Raw genomic sequence first — 18,144 nt, forward strand, 5'->3', positions numbered from 1 at the left:
CAGGGACCTAGAAGGCAGCTAATGTAAATCCAGGAGCCCAAGTAAAAAAGCGAGTGGCTTGAATAGCCTGCGCAAGCACACCGCCCCATCCATTCATTCACACATCAGACATCTTTACTGAGCATGCTCCCAGGTGTCAGGCATCACCTCTGATGCGCACAGCCACCCGGACACCACGCTGGCCACTCGCGGCTCTCCGAGCCCTGCTGGGTGTCTCCCCTCAAGCCCGTTTCCAAATGAGCCCCCTTCCTGGGCCTGCTACTCTCCCCTCCTCCTGCTCGATCCGCCCGCCATGGTCCCCTTACCTGCCTTGGACACTTACAACCCTTTTGACTGGTTCTCTTGGTTAACTGCTCCCACTGGAATCTGAGCTCCATCTACAGTCAGAACCTCGTGGGGTCCCCACTGTATTCCCAGTGTGTAAACCAATGCTTAGCACAGTGGGCGCTCCGTAGGAACTGCAGAGAACACGGAACCCATGCGTTCATTGGGTCGATAGTTACTGAGCAGCCACTGTATGTCAGGCACTGTTCTAGGCACAGGACAAGGGGTGGATGAATGGATGGATGGACGTAGAGTGAAAACCCACAGCCCTACTTACCAGCCTCCCTTCTCAGCCAGAGCACGAAGCCAGTGCCATCCACTCGGCCCGACCCCAGGCCTTTTTCTGCAAACCTTGGTTTCTTATCTTGGTCCCAAGTGGCCCTGCTTGGTATCTGACTTACAACCTCCTTGTTAACAGAACAAAAGAGTCAGAAACAAAGGCTGTCGTAGTCTGGATTAATGCTTTTATTAATGATAACGTTCATACTGCATTTCTAAGATTTACAACCAAAAGAGCATATTGTATTTACATGCAATGGACAGTCCAAGCTAACAAATTCAAACCACAGTTCCCGTTAAGACCATGGCTTGTTCCCAATTAAATTAAATACATAATACTCTTACCCCTTCCTTTCAACATGTACAGTTAAAAACCCACTCTTCCATCTTTCAAGGAATATAAAAATTGCATTGACAACTGCACTGATTAGCAAAAATATTTAAAACCTGAGAGATAAGCCCAAATATATTTGAGTGCTAACACGTGTACATTTGAACACTTGGTAACACACACTGGTCAGTGGTGGATAATGCAGGATGCAGGTGGCTCCGAGTGCCGGCCGGGGCTCGGCCTGGGGCTCACGCCGCCTGGGGCAGAGCGGGCCTCCTGGGCTGTGTACCACAGATGAACTGGGGGTTTTCTCATTATGGTTGTGTGTTTTTCTTTGTTTTCATTTCTTCTTACTTTAAGAGAAAAAAAACAAAAACTCTCCGGCCCACTCAGATGGGATTTTTGACATGACAACGTAGACACAGTAAACCACGCACGAGCTCCGTGGCCGGCACCTCCTCCTCCTCCTGTAGTCCAGCCCATCCGGTGTCCCTGAGCGCGGACAAAGTGGTCAGAACACACACACGCAGTTCTTTAAATGTCAGCCGCGCTCCCAAGGACACGGACACAGTGGTGTTTCAAATTCCGGGATCCTTCCTTTTTACATTAAATACTGAGGGGGAGTCAGTGCATACGCGTTTTTGGTCACTCACCCCCTTTTGCTAAGGCACTCCCATCTGAAGGGCAGGCTGTGGGAAACCCAGCACCCCTCACTCGCAACGTTTTTTTAAAAATACATTTTTGCTGATTTCAGAGAGAGGAAGGGAGAGAGAGAAAATTCCATGATGAGAGAGAATCATCGATCCGTCGCCTCCTGGCACATCCCCACGAGGGATCGAGCCCACAACTGGGGAACGTGCCCTGACTGGGAATCAAACCTCAACCTCTGGCTCATGGGTCGACACTCAGCCACGGCCACCCCGTCGGGCTCGCTCACGACATTTCCGCCCGTCACCAAGGGAGCACTGTTCCCCACAAAGTGGCTGCTCTCTCGCCAGGTGGGGTAGAAAGCTCCCCGCCTGGCGCATCGGCGCTGCCCTCTCCTGACACCTTGGAGGGTCCTCGTCCCTTTTCTCAAGTTTTGTTCCTTTCTCGGGGGCAGGTGTCTTGTCTGCTTGCCATGAGTTTGGTGAGCGGCACTGCCGAGGCACACAGCATGTTTTATTGTTCAGGGGATGCTCCAGACACACAATATTGAACCATCCAACGTCCCATTTCTGACGCATGCCCACTCCCGCAGAGCTGCCCTCGGCAAGGCGCCGGTCTTTCTAGGGGTACGGGAGCCACAGGAAAAGGCCTATTTAGGGTTATCCACTCAGTAGACTGAGGAGTAAGACACCCACAACTCCACCTAAAGACTACAGAATAAATCCCTGGTCCGGTCTCCCTCACATGTAGGGCCTCCGCGTTTAAGGCACTGGGATCTGAATAGTCACAAGGTCAGGGAAACTAAAGATGCGCGAACTACATGCTTGAAACGCGGACAGGCAAGCACACGCGACCGAACTCGATGAGGGCGGTTACCACGGGGACAACACGGTGTTCAGCAGCACAGCGTGTCCGTTAGTGCGTTACGTGGGCGCCAGCTGTTGGCTGCTAACACCTCCCCGCCACAGCGCGCTCTCCCTGGACGAACACATTTTAGTTTTACTCCGAAAAAATTAAACACCCCTAAGTACCAGGTCCCCGGTCGCCACCGCGGAAGCATGAGCGTCCCATTTTCAACACGTGTGAAGTCACCACCCCAGTGATGTTTCCATCCCTCAGTACACGCGAGCCGATGCGAAAACGTTTGGGGCGCTTCCTCAAGGGCCCCCCACCTGCCTGGAAGGAGTAGGGTGGAGCCCGCTGTTCTGGAAAAACAAGAAAACACCAAGCCTTCGACGGCAAGAACAGTTCCGAGTTTTTTAGAGCAATTTTCCATCCTGAACTAGGATCGGGAGTAACAGCTATGTTTCGTTTGGTTTCTGTCGGAAGCGCCCCCTTTCCTTCCCGCAGCCGTCCTGGGAGTTACTTTCTGGAGTTGGAGCCGAACCCAAAGAGAGCGACGATGTCGGTCATGGCTTGTCTCAGGTGCTTCCCGAAGCGATGAGAATCCTTTCGTGTGAAAACAAAAAAACGCACGTTACCACGTGGCCACTCCCCCTTTTCTGGCCTCTCCCCAAGTAAAAGTACATAATTGAGAATTTCTGTCAAATTAAGGACATGATTCGAGCCCAGCTGGCGTGGCTCAGTGGTTGAGCGCTGAACTATGAGCCAGGAGGTCACAGTTTGATTCCCGGCCGGGGCCCATGCCCAGGTTGTGGGCTCGATCCCCAGTAAGGGCCGTGCAGGAGGCCACCGATCGATCAATGATTCTCCCTCTCATTGATGTCTCTATCTCTTTCTCCTTCTCCCTTCCTCTCAGAAATCAATTAAAAAAATATTTAAAGAAGCAGCCCTAGCTGGTTTGGCTCAGTAGATAGAGCGTTGGCCTGCGGACTGAAGGGTCCCAGGTTCGATTCTGGTCAAGGGCACATGCCTGGGTTGCAGGCTTGATCCCCTGTAGGGGGCGTGCAAGAGACAGCCAATCAATGATTCTCTCTCATCGTTGATGTTTCTATCTCCCTCTCCCTTCCTCTCTGAAATCAATAATAAAAAAATATAATAAAACAACAACAACCACGAAACACACCCCATCTTTCGGGGGAGTCAGGGGGCTTTGGTCTTTACCGTCTCAGGGCAGGAGAACTTGGAGGATATGTGGAAATTGATGAGGTTCTCTCCCACCAGAATGTAGGACACGCCGTAACCATCGTCAGCAACCTGCAGGACAAAGTAAGTTGAAACTTAAGCTCAGGCTTTTAATGGTGACAAATGACAATTCCTATTTGTGAACAAAGAACCATAAAAACGAAGCCCATCTGCATGAATGACCAGCAGGAAGTCCTCTGTGGCGCTCTGGACCCAGACCGGCGGGACGGGCAGTGCTGGCCCGGGACTTGCCGCTGTGTGCCCACCGAGGCCCGTCACTTACCGGCCCGAAGCCGCCGCCGCTGCTCACGTACTCCGGGTTCCTCTCCAGGTCAAACAGCTCCACCTGCTGCTGAGGGGTCTGGCTGGTGGACAGCCTCCACGGCTCGGACAGGACCTGGGACGGGGCAAGGACGTGTCCCGATGACCCTCTGCCCAGCCCCGTCCTCGCGGTCCCCGGGGCCCAGGAGAGACAAGGACCGGCCTGCTCAGTTTTGGGCTGTTTCGGGGCGGAGCAGGTGAGGAACCCTGGGCTGGAGGGGCCGACACCAGCGAATGCGTCTCTGGCACAAAAGGTGGCAGATACACGGAGATTCGTAACGGGGCCCTGGGCAGACTGGCACCACGTGAGCCAACGGAGGACTTTCAGAAACCGCTCAGGCTGCTTGTGAAACACAGCCATTCCTAGAAATTAAACTTTACCGACTTAAAACGAAATGAACTCTGCTAACAACACAGGTGAGACACACTCCGGGCTCAGCACTTCGGAACTGTCTCCGTGCATTGACTAGTCCCTGTGCTCTGGGGCGGGTTACGCCCGTCGGCCAGGAGGGGCGCTGGGAGAGCAGAGCGGCCCGGGGCTGAATCAGTGCCCAGCTTCCCCGCCTGGGCTCCGCCCGGCCCGGGCCACGGAGCGGTCCCACTAAACCAGCGGCCGCCAGCCTTTCGGACCGCGTGGACCACCGGTTGGCGACCGCTGCCCCCCATCCCCACGCTCTGGTCCGGCCCTGAGCGGAGGGGGCCGCCACAGGAAGAGGGACTCACTTCCTTCAGGAACGGGGACTCGACGGCCAGGTACTTGGACACGACGTACAGGCAGAAGAGGTGGCGGTCGATCCCCGCGCCCGTCATCGCCAGGCGGTACATGTGCTGGTGCTTCTCCGACGCGATCTTGAACAACCGCAGTCTCTGCTCCATCTGCGTGACAGGGGGCGCGGCCCGTCAGGTGGTGGGGTGCAGACCGAGCTCCAGAGGGAAGGACAGGACGCTGACCATCAGGCCACGGGGGTGTCCGGAGACACGGCCAAGGCGACCTGCTCGGTGCCCCGCGCCCCCTCCCCCCCCAGGCTGCCCCTCCCCCAGGCTGGGGAGGAGCTCTCTGGGGTCCTGCGTGCAGCCCGCTGGTGGCATTACGCCTTTTACACCGAGGAGATCGGTGACGCAAAACCCATAGTGAATGGAGCCACTTTCAAACGGAGTCAGCGCTGCCGTCCCGGACGCTGCCTGCGTGTCTTACGCCTCAAACCTTGGGGACATTGAAACAGGGCAAACTGATGTCTGGACTGGGCCTAAAGCAACACCGTCTCCCCAGGAAGTGTTTGCAGAGATAACCAGGAAGTGTCAGAATCAAAGATAACTGACAACTGGAAATGCTGCTGAGAATCAGCGTCACCGTGTTGGGCTGTGTACGACAGAGACGCCGACTTTGTGCTTGCCATGGCGGACCCTCCGCGCACGGAACTGTTCCCTGTCTCGTGCCATAAAGACCGTCGCCTTTGTCTCCCCGGGGAACGTCCTTTGGGCTTCGGCCTGAATCGGTGCTCCCCATACAGCTATTGGTCTGTGACCCCACAGAAAGGCCGCTGCCTCTCACCGGGGCTCCTCTGGGCTCCGCTAGGCCAGTCACAGACGAGAGGAGGCCCGTCCAGTGTGACCCCCTCGCAGGCCTGGCCATCGGGAGACCCGCCTCCACACCTGCTGCTCCCTCCTCAGAACGGAAGCCTTTCCGGAGCCAAGCGCCCGTCCCGCAGAGCAGAGCGAGCCGAGCGAGCCGAGCCCTGGGGGTCTCTGTGCTCCGGGGCAGGCAGACCTGGGCAGAGCGCACCTGCGTCTCGGGTCCTTTAGCTACAAAATGAACTGGTAACCTTCCCGGGCCACGCCGGGATGTCCGAAGGCGGTGACCAGGGCGCGGGGCCCGCCTGCTCGGGCCGCAGTCACCGAGCTCCAGGCCCCCGCGGGCTCCCCCTTTCCTCACTGCGCCCCCACTGCCCGTCCTGAGCACCGTGCCCGTGCCTCTGCCGAGCGCTCTGCCGAGGGAAAGGCCTTGGGGAGCCTTGCCGGGGGCGGAGTTACAGACAGCAGAGGTCGGGCTCCGACAGCGGTCAGCCCCGCGGTGTGTGTCCCACCGTTATGCTTTAACTCCTGCTCCCGTGAGAGGGTGGAGGGAAGGAGGCGGCGAACATGGAGTCGCCGGATGAGCAGGTACGCACAGGATTTCATCGGAGACCCCGGGCCTCCTTCTAGAAGCGTAAGAAGCCGCGTCTCCTTACCGTCTGGGTGGGGTCCGCCATGGCGAGCACAAAGTCGCAGGACTCCACGGTGCAGGATCGCACGGTCTCCGTCCTCCCCTCTCGGAAGAGCCGGGTCATGGACGCCTCGTACGTGAGGCAGAACTTGCCCATGTCCTGGGAAAGGAAAGGCATTTTCATACAAGGCACGCCGAGGACGCAAACACACGAGCAGGGCCGGTTAAGGTCGGCAAGGAAACGTGGCCTTGGTCGTCAGCTTTAGTTTTTGGTCATCGTCAGTGTTTACACGGGGTTATGAGCCGGCAGATGGAGACGCCGTTCATGTTAGAAAGGCTGGGAGTCCGTTCCCGATGCAACTGACGCCGCGGCACACGCCTCCCCGAGTGTGCACACGCCTGTAGCATGAACACGACAAGCAGGCCTGCATGCACCTGTTTTAGATTACCGGTGGGGAGTGGACGGGAGGTCTCTTGGGACACTCTCGCGTTCTCGGTGACACAGGTCACCTGCTGAGAGTGAGGACGGGAGGAGGTGCTGGCGTCTGAGAGGGTGTGACCTGGGCATTTAGGGCCACAGAAAGCAGGGTGCCTGGCGGCTGCCAGAGGCACTGCTCGTCAATCAAGTGAGACGAGCCGGGGGCTCGGGGTTTTCTCTGGCCACGCCGGCTGCTGGGAGCCGGATGACGCAGGCAGAGAGCGCTGGACGGAAACAGGCTGTGCTTGGGGTCACAGGCCGAGTCAGGGATTGGAGTCAAGCCGGGAAGTCTATGGCTGAGACGAGAAGGCAGGCACGATGGGTCCAGGACTAGAAAGGGCGGGGTGGCGGGCAGAAGGCCCGGTGCTGGGATGACAGCCGGCGAGGGCTCGGAGGGCAGCAGCGGGGTGAGGACAGAGGCGGGTCCCAGGGCATGTGACATCCAAACACATGCTCCGTGTGAGGAAATTACTTGCAATCTGCACTCTCCCACGGCCACCAGGCAGCTCGGGGACGAGCGGGCCCCACACGGAGCGGAACTGGGAGTGGCAGTTTGTGGACCCAAATGACTCCCGACCAGACAAGGCCAGGCTTTCAGGTGTCGCCTGCACAGGCCCTGGGGACCCCAGGGAGACAGGATGCCCTGCGACACCCGGGAGAGGGTCCAACACCAAGGCCCACCTTCCCGGCGTGCGGCCCGGGCCTGGGAGCTCTCCCTCTCCCCACGGCTGCGGGGCACCGGGACACCCCCTTCCCTTCGGTCCTGCACGAGAAGCCGGCGGGCCCGGGCGAGGGGCGGGAGCCCTGCGGTGAGCTCCTCTCGCCGCTGTGACTGTGCCCAGCCTCCTGGGTCCACACTGAAGGCGTCCACGGTGCCCCCAACAGAGACCGCCAGCCCCCAGCGCCGGTCACTAAGGCACCGCCGCCCGGTTCCCTCGGTCCGGGCCTGCGAGGGCTCTCGCTCCTCACCCGTCCTCGTCCTCGGTGAGAGGGAACACGGCCCTTCAGGGCGCCCCACAGGCCCCGCACCGCAGTGTGTCCAAGGGGCTCACTGTGAAGGAGTGGGGAGGCAGGAAAAGCATCAGGCGTTTTAGTCACTCAATCGAGGTTAACGGGGACACAGGATGCAATGATTTATCTGAAGTCAGCTTTTCCAACGTCACACTTGAACGTTTAGCACCGTCATGCACAAAAGCCACACCGGCAAACAGGACCCTCTGAAACCCCTCGGCAAACGCAGGCTATTAGTGCGTTCAGACCCCACAGAGCCAGGCCCGCGGCGCCTGCCGCCCACCGAACCTGCCACGGCCAGCCGCCGCCGCCACAGCGCCTCCGGTGTCTAGCGCGCAGGATGGAGAGGCAACGTCTACAAAGACAGTAACACGCGCAGAACACGTGAGAACAGACCTGTGACACAGCGACTGCCGCCCGGCGCCCAGCCGTGCAGTGTGGGGCACGTTCACCCCTGGTTCCCTAATGAAAAATAAGAATGCCTAAAAGCAGGAAGCAAATGACTACAGACTAAGATGATGGCCACTGTCCAGTGTCGCGTTCGGCCAGTCATCAAATATGTGTCTGCTGACATCTCTTTCTGCGTGGCCGGCACGTTCCTGGCTCCGCGGATCCGGTGGCAAACAAGACTGACCACGTGCTTGCCCTCGAGGAGCAAACAGCCCGGCAGGAGAGATGACGTGAGGTCACATGGTGAGTGACAGGTGCACCGGACAGAAATGACGCTGCTGGGTTAGTGGAGAGTGATGGGGTGGCGGCTATTTCCAACGGAGAGGGTGGCACCGAGAGAGAGACCTCGGCAACCACGCCTCACTCTGGGAGACAGCACCTGCCGGCAGAGAGCAGGTGCAAAGGCCCTGTGGTAGGAATGAGCTTCACATAGTCAAGAGCAGCAAGAAGGGCAGGGTGACCAACACAGTGAATGAGGCTCAAAGTGGTATCAGAGAAGGCTGGGAGGGTAGCCAGGGACACTGGTTACTAACCTTGGGGCTGTGTGAACTTGGAAGGGAAAATACAAATATTTTAATCTCCATTAACTTCAAGCTGGAATATCCCCTTTAGAAGCACAGGCAATAAACCACAGTAATCATGAGCAGTGCCTGTGACTTTGAATAGAAAATCATAGCTATTTTCACATCAAGTTACGTTTGTCGCACATATTCCAAAATATCATCCACGCTTATCACCGCCTCAAAGTTACAGCCATTCTTAGACCTTTAGTGCACCAAGAATTATGTTTCCTGCACCACAGATTCCTGTTGAATGTTCTGACACCGGCATCTTAATCACCTGGTTCGCCTCTGTAACTCGGGTATTTCCTGTTATGCTTTACAAACATTATTCTGGGAAGGTTCCCCATGGCTTTGCCAAACTGCCCAAGGGGTCCTGGTGCAGAGGAGGTTCAGAAGCCTGGAGCAGACCCCAGGAGCAGGCAGGACTCCTGGACTGAGGCCACGGCGCTCTGAGCTGGGCAGAGCTGGGTCTGACCCTTAGCTCCACAGAGAGCCCCGTCCCTAACAGAGCTGGTGCTCAACTGAGCATGCGTTAAAGTTCCTGGTCGACGGAGCGTTGCCTGGGTTGCAGGTTCGATCCCCGCCCCGGTCAGGTGCATGCAGGAAGCAACCAATAGATGTATCTCTCTCATCATTGATGTTTCTCTCCCTCTCCCTTCCTCTCTGAAATCAATAAAAATGTATTTTTAAAAAATACAGCCGTGGACAATGTGGGAGAGTCTATTGCATCTATAATCATGAGTAAACTTAGTCCACGTCCAAGGTCAGAGACATCAGTCATCTGCCCCAAGGGTGTCCGCTTCCCCAAACCCTCGGGGTCGGAGCTGAGTGTAAGGGTTAAGTGTCCACTTCGCAGGGCAGTGAGATCTGGCTGTGCGCCCCTCCCCGTCCTGCGGGATGGGGGACACTGCCGCGCCCCACCCAGCCGCCACGTGACGCCACACCCTGGCAGCACGCTGGGCCTCTCCCCGGACAGGCCTCAGCCCCCGGTGCAGGGCCCAGCTCCCCACAAACCCGCGCCTCACCTTGTAGTGCGCCAGCTGCAGGGCCAGCTGCACGAACGCGTCCGGGCTGGTGCGGGACTTCTTGATCAGCCCCTTCCCGAAAGTGTCGAATGGAAAGGAGTGGAAGTCCACGTCGTTGGCCAGGAGGTTGGCGCTGCTCAGGGACGTCTCTATCACCTCCTGACACTGGAGGAGGAGGAGGAGGAGGAGGAGGAGGAGGGAAAGGTTTCCCTTGTGGGGGAAGCGCGGACACATGCAGAGGAGGATCCCCGCGCAGCCAACAGAGCAACACAGACACCACGTTTTCTTGTCGGCTCTTTCCAGAAAGGTCACCACGCGTCCGCCACCTGCACCCGCCCTCCTCGAGGCGCCGCGGGGCCCCCGCAGGCAGAGCACGGGTGGGACACGGGGCTTCCTGGCTCCCGGTCGGACCCCAAAGGGCACTCCCGGCAGCCGCGATGCGCTTTGGAAAACCCATTATTCTACAGCGGCGGTCGAGGACCCATTTTAAAGAATAAATGTACTGTGGTCCAACCCTACCCTGGAATGAGCTTTCAGGCTGTGAAGTAACGTGGAGGAGCCTTAACTGCAGCCACTGGGTGGGCAAGGCCCGTCCGAGGCGCCGGGCGCCGCGCTCCCAGCAGTGACGGTCGGGAAAGGGCAGCGAAAGGGGACGCGGGGCGAGAAGACGGGGACACTACTTCCAGCCCCAGTGAATTCAACTCTTACAACGAAATGAAAAGCGTGGTGCAGCCCTGGCCGGGTGGGGTTGGAGCACCGTCCCACACACGGAAAGGCCTCGGGTTCGATTCCCGGTCAGAGCACCTATCTCGGTTTCCGGTTCAGACTCCGGTTGGGGCATAAGGGAATCAACTGACGGATGTTTCTCTCTCACGTCCGTGTTTCCCTCTCTGTCTACCTTCCTCGCTCTGAAATCGATGAGCATGTCCTCAGGTGAGGATTAAAATAAACATTTAAACCCGGTGTATGCTGAGGTCTGCAAGGGTACCTTACGGGTATTTCTAAAAACAGTTTGCAGCCAGGGGATTTTAAACGTGCATTGCTGAAAACTGTTCCTTTCATTAAGTGAGAAAGAAATGTTTTTAAAAATAATTACTTCTCGGGCCCCAGGAATTCCTGCTTGGATCAGACAAGCCGGGATTTGGCATTCCCAGCCCTGAAATTCCTCCCCAAAAAACCTGTACTGAACGGACGGCATCTGAGAATCGCGAGGAGAAACAAACGTGGTACATGAGTGACTCAGAGCATTTCAGCGGTAAAAGGAAGCGGTTCTGCTTGTCCCGTTTTCACGGCGTCGTGTGGCCGCGTCTGAGCGGGAACGCTCCCTGACCCTCTTAGCTAAAAGCTCCACACGGAAGAGGAAGTATCCACCGGGGTTTCTACGGCAACAGGAGCCGGAGCCGCTCCACGGCCTCAGCAAAACTTGGCGAGGCGGACGAATTTCGGTCTCCGTGGCCTTCCCCTGAGCTGCGAGCACAGAGCCCGCCACGGGGACCAGCGCCGGTGACAGGCCCACTCACCTCCTCCGGGATGTCCCACTGCAGCCGGGTGGGGGGCGGGATACTCGGGTTGGTGTCCCCTTTACAGTGCCCATCCTCCAGGTAGCCCAGCTGGAAGCTGTCAGTGGCCAGGACGTACTGTCGGGGGAAGACACACGTGGACGTCAGAGATGATACAGTTCACAGTGTTAGGGAACATGTGTTTGTCCCACCTGGCCAGGGCGCTCAGTGGTTAGAGTGCCCACCAGAACACGCAAGGGTAGAGGGTGTGATTCCTGGTCAAGGGCACATACAGGAGGCAAACCAGTCGGTGTGTCTCTCTCACATCGATGTTTCTCTGCCCCCTTCCTTACACCCTCTCTGAAGAGCAATGGGAAAACTATCCCCAGGTGAGGATTAACGAAACAGACGAAAAGAAAAAAACAAAAACAAAAACGTATTTGTCCTCCAAAGTAGACAAGTCCTTGTTCTTTATAGAGATACTAGAGGCCCGGTGCACGAAATTCCTGCATGGGTAGGGTCCCTAGGCCTGGCCGGCGATCAGGGTCGACTGGGGCCTTCCTTTGTTCTGTGCCACCCCCTGGTGGTCAGCACACGTAATAGCAAGCGATCGAACTCCCAGTCTCCCAGTCGAACTCCCAAGGGGACACTTGGCATATTAGCCTTTTATACATATAGAAGATTTTGCTAAGACTTCCCAGCAGCTTCTGAGGGAGGGCGCATGCTTACAGCGTGCTGAGTCCTCGGTGCAGCCAGGATAAGATATGCACAGGCAAGATGGCGCCCATCTCCACTTCAGAGCCGAGAAGAGAGCCCCGGAGAGGCCCACCCACCCCAGGACTGGACGCAGGAGACACGTGAGGCCGCCACTCACAGGGGGCCGCTCGGAGCCGTCTCTGCGTCCGGCTGCAGGCCAGTGTTCTCTGGAGTCACCCCGCTAAGCATTCATGTCTAGACCACGCAGTCCTTTGTGTAAGTGAGGAAACGGCTCAGAGAGCAGGGGAAGCCACGTTTCAGAGCTGACCCTCCTCAGGGGCGGGACCTGAGGGCAGCGGTGAACACCCCCTTTCCACAATTCCCCCCACGGTGTTTACCGCGCACCTTCTATGGGGCACTCGTGACAGAACGGTCAACAAAACAGACAAGGATGGCTGCCCTCCCTCCTGTGAATACGGCCACAGGACCCAGCAAGTCCAATCCTAGGTTTACACTCAAGAGAAATGAAAACATATGTTCACATAAAACCTGTGCACACATGTTCATGGGAACACTGCTTACAGCCGTCAGAGTGTAGAAACAACCCAAATGCCCATCCAGTGATAAACTGGATAAAGTGTGGTCTGTCCGTACAAAGGAATACTACGCAGCCACGAAGAGGGGTGAAGCATTGACTCATGCTAACGCATAGGCAGACCTTGTAAACACACGCAGTGAAGAAGCCCACACTGTATGATCTCATTTCCATGGAACAGCCAGAACTGGCAAACCCAGAGGCTTAAAGCAGGTTAATAGGTTGCCAGGGGCTGGGGCAAGGGCAGATGGGGAGATTCTTCGGGGGGTGATGGAAATGACCTGGGATTAGATAGTGCTGATGGTTCGCACAACCCCCTTGTGTATATACAAAACCCACTGAATTGTACATTTTAAGAGGGGGGATTTTATGGTCTGTGAATTTTCTTTCACTGAAAAAATAATAATTAAAAAAAAAAAGGAATCCCTATGCTCAGGGGCTTCCATTCCAGTGGGGGAGGCAGATGGTGACCCTGTCAGATGGTGAGGGGAATGAGGGGTCCGGGAAGGGGGAGCGTGGGGGCCCGTATACACGTGTGGCGAGTGCCACGCAGACTGAGCAGCGAAGGAGACAGGATCCTTGCATCTGAGCTGCAGGGCATCAGAACCGGAGTCCAGCACATTTCAACATCAAAAACCCACGGAGAACAAATGGGGTTCAACTCTGACCTTTGACTGGATTTGTTTTTAACTGGCACACATCGCTGATGGACCGCCACAAGACGGTCCGTTCCCGTCGGTCCCCATGGGGAGCACCCGGGCTCCCGTCCAGTTCCTGGACTCACAGGCCATTCTGTCCGCTGAGCAGGGACAGTTAACTATGCTACCTGGTCCAAGACCAAATCCCTGTACCTTATCTTACCCGCATATCTGAAAAATAAAATAGCCGGAACCGGTTTGGCTCAGTGGATAGAGCGTCGGCCTGCGGACTCAAGGGTCCCAGGTTTGATTTCAGTCAAGGGCATGTACCTTGGTTGTGGGCACATCCCCAGTAGGGGGTGTGCAAGAGGCAGCTGATCGATGTTTCTCTCTCATCAATGTTTCTAACTCTCTATCCCTCTCTCTTCCTCTCTGTAAAAAATCAATAAAATATATTTTTTAAAAAAAGAAAAATAAATAAAAAGAAAATAAACCTCGGCCGCCAGCAAGCGTGGCTCGGTGGTTGAGCGTCTCCTTATGAACCAGGAGGTCACGGTTTGATTCCCAGTCAGGGCACATGCCCGGGTTGTGGGCTGGATCCCAAGGAGGGGGTGTGCAGGAGGCAGCTCATCTCTGATTCTCTCCACGTTGGTGTTTCTCTCTCTCTCCCTCTCCCTTCCTCTCTGTGAAATCAATAAAAACATATAAAAAAACAGCCATACAATTCCCACACGACATCCATGCCAGGGCGTGGGTTTCCAACAGCAGCCTCCTCGCTCAGGTCACCCCTGCGGCACTCACCTCCCAGAGGTGCCCCACGATGGGCGCGTCGGCCCAGGAGTGCTCGGCGTTCATGCCAATCTTCCCGTTTTTGAAGACAATAAACGTGAAGGACTTGTCAAACCACCTGCGGGAAACAGAGGTGTTTGTGGATCGTCAACGTCGAGAGAAACGACGATACACAGAAACGGAAACGGCTTCCTTCTGGGTGGGGTCCGGCCCTCGCCCCGGCCCGGACAGTCCCCGAGGCCGCGGACCGCTGTGCAGCGGAACACAGGCTCACACGGGTCGCGCGGTCCTGCACGCTTCCCTCGACACACAGGTGAGACTCGAGGACAAGCTGTTATAGCAGCAAGGACACAGGCGGCAACTCCGGAGAGCTGGGGGGCTCCCCGCGCCTGCACCCCACCTGCGGGCAGGCGGGCCTCACTCTACAGGTGAGGAAAGGCGGTCTGGGAGGTGGAACTCCTCATCGCTGTCTCAGGACCAGAGCCGACAGCCACGCAGGCCCCGCCCGCCACCTTCCTCGCCTGGGGAACCGGCCGCCGGGCCTCACTAGCGTCCGCAAAGGGAGGCGGGCGTGCACAGAGGGGAAGACTCTCAAATCCACTGCTTCAGCTGTGCGTGGGTGCGTGTGTGTGTGTAGACAGACGGACGAGAGACAGACAAGTCTGGGTGGAGAGGAAATTAGAAGCCATGTTTTAACCTAGCCTTATTCCTCCAGGGTCCCGATGCTTGAGGCGGGGTTGGCCACACACCTGTCCCCCACGGTCACGGGCAGAGGCCGCGCTCCCAGGGCAGGTACGCTACCTGTCAAAGCAGCGGCCGTGGAGCAGGGACTTGGCGTAGCTGTCCAGGGACGCGCCGGGGTCCTCCTTCCGGTAGCCCTGCTCAGTTTCGTCCAGCGTCACGAAGAAGGCCGCCTTCTCCACGGCGTCCAACGACTGCTTGTTCTTCCCGCGCGCAAAGTGGGCCTGGCGGCACCGGGCCCAGGGCACCCTGTGGGGAGGGCGCGTGAGGGCGCGTGAGGCCGGCCGCGACGGGGCGACCCCGCGACCCTGCCTCCCACGGGATGTTGGTCATGACATCGTTTTCCATAGTTTCCACGGGTTTTTAGGAACTTAAGGAAAAGCACACGTTCTATGACCGTCCCAAGTTCTGGCAGTGGGGGGGCGTGGCCAGAGTGTGGGAGCGGCCCCCTGATCGACACCGCCCACCCCTCCTCCAGATGAGGAAACCAAGGCCCAGAGGGAAGTCACGGCTGCTGTGCGGCAGGGAGGGGTTCAAACCCAGGCCAGCCTGCCTGAGCCCACGCTGCTGTGACATCCCGCGATGAGGGACACCTGGGAGCCATACCCGAGGATTCTTTTCTGTCCCACCTCACGTGGGACCTGCAGCCCTGATGGGACACCCGGCGCGGCTTCCTCGGACAGCCCCTGGCCCCTCAGTGCCTCCCCAGGCCTTGGGCCCCTGCCCACTTCCAGGCCATGGTCATCTGGCCCATCTCCCACCCTCTTCTCCGCCCGAGTGCTTGGCCGAGGTGCCCGTGGTGCCAAAAGGCCCATAAACACGACAGGTCCTGACACCCACCAGCCCCAGCCGCTGCCCTCCGAGCCAGGAGACCACAGGTGACGAGCACTAGGATGCACTCGGCGTCTGGGCACAGGGCGGGGTGGCGGGGAGGGACAGTGCCCCGTGCAGGAAGCTCAGGCTGGGAGCTCGCTCACCGAATCCCGAGGGGCGAGTGGTCCCGGGTGCCACTCCTCCACAGCACCGTCACCCACACCACCTCCACCCAATCCCCCCGGCCCCCACGTTCAATCAGCACTCGGGACGTGGGGCTCGGTCCCCCAGACATTCCCCCTACTGGTCCTTCTGCCGAGTCCATGCCCCGGGATAGCGGAATTCTCCCAGCTTCTCGGACAAGCCTCCTCCTGCCGTGTCCCATCCTTACATATGAGGACCCCTGCCCCCTTCCAGGCCCCAGGACCAGAACAATCTCATAAATCTGCTCGGCGCACTCCAGCCAAAAGTGGTCCCTTTAACGCCACCCGGCACAGGCTCAAGCCCCAATGCGGTCGGGCACGCGGGACCATCCCGCCTCAAGCTCCAGCATCCCGGATGCGGCCCGTAGTTCCAGGGGGCTCCTGGCCGTCCCCACCCCCGCGTGCCCTCGTCCTCAGGCAAGCAAGGCCGCTAGGTGATCTGTGGACAAGGCAGGGAAGTAACCCTGGCACAGGCCTTGGTTTAAACTCTTCTGTTTCCTAAATTAAATACGGGGCAGCCCGTGAAAAAGCCTGCCCTGGCACCTGCGCACACGCCTGCCCGTCACACAGAGGCGGCCAAGGCGACTCAAGGCCGGGGGCGGGACCTGCGGCCCCAACGAGGGCTCTAGTCCCGCTGGTGCCCCCGCAGGCCAGGCCGTGGGCACACACTCCCTGCCGGGGGGGCCCCGGGACGGAGAGCCCAGCGAGCGGCGCCCTCACACCCCGGAGGCGGCCGCTGTCCTCCGGCACACACCTTTCTCCCGCAGTGAGGGCCGCCAGCTGGGCCTCCCCGGCCTGAGGCTCCGACGGGTCGTCCAGGATCCGCTGCATCTGCTGCTCGAGCTCCCGGGGCCGCAGCAGCCGGCCGTCGTGGTACAGCCAGACCTTGAAGTAGCGGCCCTTGTGGAACACGACGATGTGCCTGCTGTCCCTGACGTGCTGGATGGTGTCTGCGCGGGTGCGGGCAAGACAGAACCCCCACAGGTTAGGAGGGGGCGGGCACCGCCACACCCCGCCGGCTCCGCGGCCCCCGCGGCCGCTCCTCCTGTCTGGGGGGAGCTGCGGGGGGGGGGGGGGGGGTTAAGTACAGGGTCAGAGCTGAGGCTCCGGAGTCAGACAGGCCTGACGCGAGGCTCCGCTCTGCCATCGCGAGACGCATCGGCTCGGGCCACTGACTGAACCCTCCCGGGGCCTCCACTGTCTCATCGGGAGAACGAGCCAGCAGGGTGTCCCTCACCCAGATGCGCAGGAACGGAGCGAGGGCCTAGTGCCTGGTCTCAGAGGAAGAGCTCTCGGCCTCGAGCATGTCAGCTGTGGGCTTACCCAAATCGGGAAGGAAGGAAGAAAACCCTCACTGCTCACAGATGACCTGCTATTGTATTCAGAAGCCCCGGACGGCTGCACCAAAAAACTGTTAGAACTAATGAATTCGGCACAGCCCTGGCCGGTGGCTTAGCAGTGGTCGGCAAACTCATTAGTCAACAGAGCCACGATTGAAATTTCCTTTGAGAGCCAAAGTTTTTAAACTTAAACTTCATCTAACGCCACTTCTTCAAAATAGATTCGCCCAGGCCGTGGTATTTTGTGGAAGAGCCACACTCAAGGGGCCAAAGAGCCGCATGTGGCTCGCGAGCCGCAGTTTGCCGACCACGGGGTGAGAGCATTGTCCTCATACACCAAGGCTCCAGGTTTAATCCCTGGTCAGGGCACATACAAGAATCAACCCATGAATGAATGAATAAATAAGTGGAACAACAAAAATTGATGTCTTTCTCTCCTTTTCTCCCTTCCACTCTCTCTCTAAAAATTTTATTTTAAAAATTCATATAAAATTGCAGGATACAAAAATCAGTTGCATTTCTATCCTTTATAATAAAAGGGTAATATGCAAATTGACTGAATGGCAGAATGACCAGAATGCCCATGGCCCCTGGCCCTGGCCAGCCCTGTCCCCCACCGGGCACCCCCACCCAGATCAGGGGTGGGGGTGGCTGGCCCCACCCCTGATTGGCCCCCATCCCAGCCAGCCCACTCCCGATGGCCCCTATCAGGGGTGGGCCAGCTGGACCCCACCAGTGCACAAATTTGTGCACCGGGCCTCTAGTATACTAATAATGAACTACCAGAAAAAGAAATTCAGAAAAAAATCCCGCCCTAGCCAGCCTGGCTCAGTGGATAGTGTTGGCCTGCGGACTGAAGGGTCCAGGGTACGATCTGGCCAAGGGCACATGCCCAGGCTATGGGCTCGATCCCCAGTAGGGGACGTGCTGGAGGCAGCCGATCAATGGTTCTCTCTCATTGATGCTTCTCTCTCTCTCCCTCTCCCTTCCTCTCTGAAATCAATTAAAAAAAAAAACATTAAAAAAATTGCATTCATAACTGCATCCAAAAGGATAAAATACCGAGGAATAAATTTCACCGGGAGGTGAAAGGTCTAGGACGCGGGCGAGAA

The 18,144-nt window shown here is 57.8% G+C and overlaps 1 protein-coding gene across 2 annotated transcripts in view; it reads right to left on the minus strand.

Moving 5' to 3' along the window:
* Nucleotides 1–754: 754 nt before the first annotated feature.
* CPT1A (carnitine palmitoyltransferase 1A) overlaps nt 755–18,144 on the minus strand; it is a 51,486-nt gene continuing 34,096 nt past the window's right edge. For both annotated transcript variants that reach the window (XM_079786917.1, XM_079786916.1), the window contains exons 10-19: nt 16,447–16,642; nt 14,737–14,925; nt 13,948–14,053; nt 11,239–11,355; nt 9,719–9,883; nt 6,217–6,351; nt 4,712–4,864; nt 3,951–4,064; nt 3,647–3,739; nt 755–3,031 (exon numbers count right to left, since the gene is read on the minus strand). In XM_079786917.1, coding sequence (XP_079643043.1) covers nt 2,945–3,031; nt 3,647–3,739; nt 3,951–4,064; nt 4,712–4,864; nt 6,217–6,351; nt 9,719–9,883; nt 11,239–11,355; nt 13,948–14,053; nt 14,737–14,925; nt 16,447–16,642 — 1,355 coding nt within the window. In that variant the 3' untranslated portion in view covers nt 755–2,944. The remainder of the gene's footprint in view (nt 3,032–3,646; nt 3,740–3,950; nt 4,065–4,711; nt 4,865–6,216; nt 6,352–9,718; nt 9,884–11,238; nt 11,356–13,947; nt 14,054–14,736; nt 14,926–16,446; nt 16,643–18,144) is intronic.

The sequence above is a fragment of the Cnephaeus nilssonii genome (genome assembly GCF_951640355.1).
Source record: "Cnephaeus nilssonii genome assembly, chromosome: 13".
NCBI lineage: Eukaryota > Metazoa > Chordata > Mammalia > Chiroptera > Vespertilionidae > Cnephaeus > Cnephaeus nilssonii.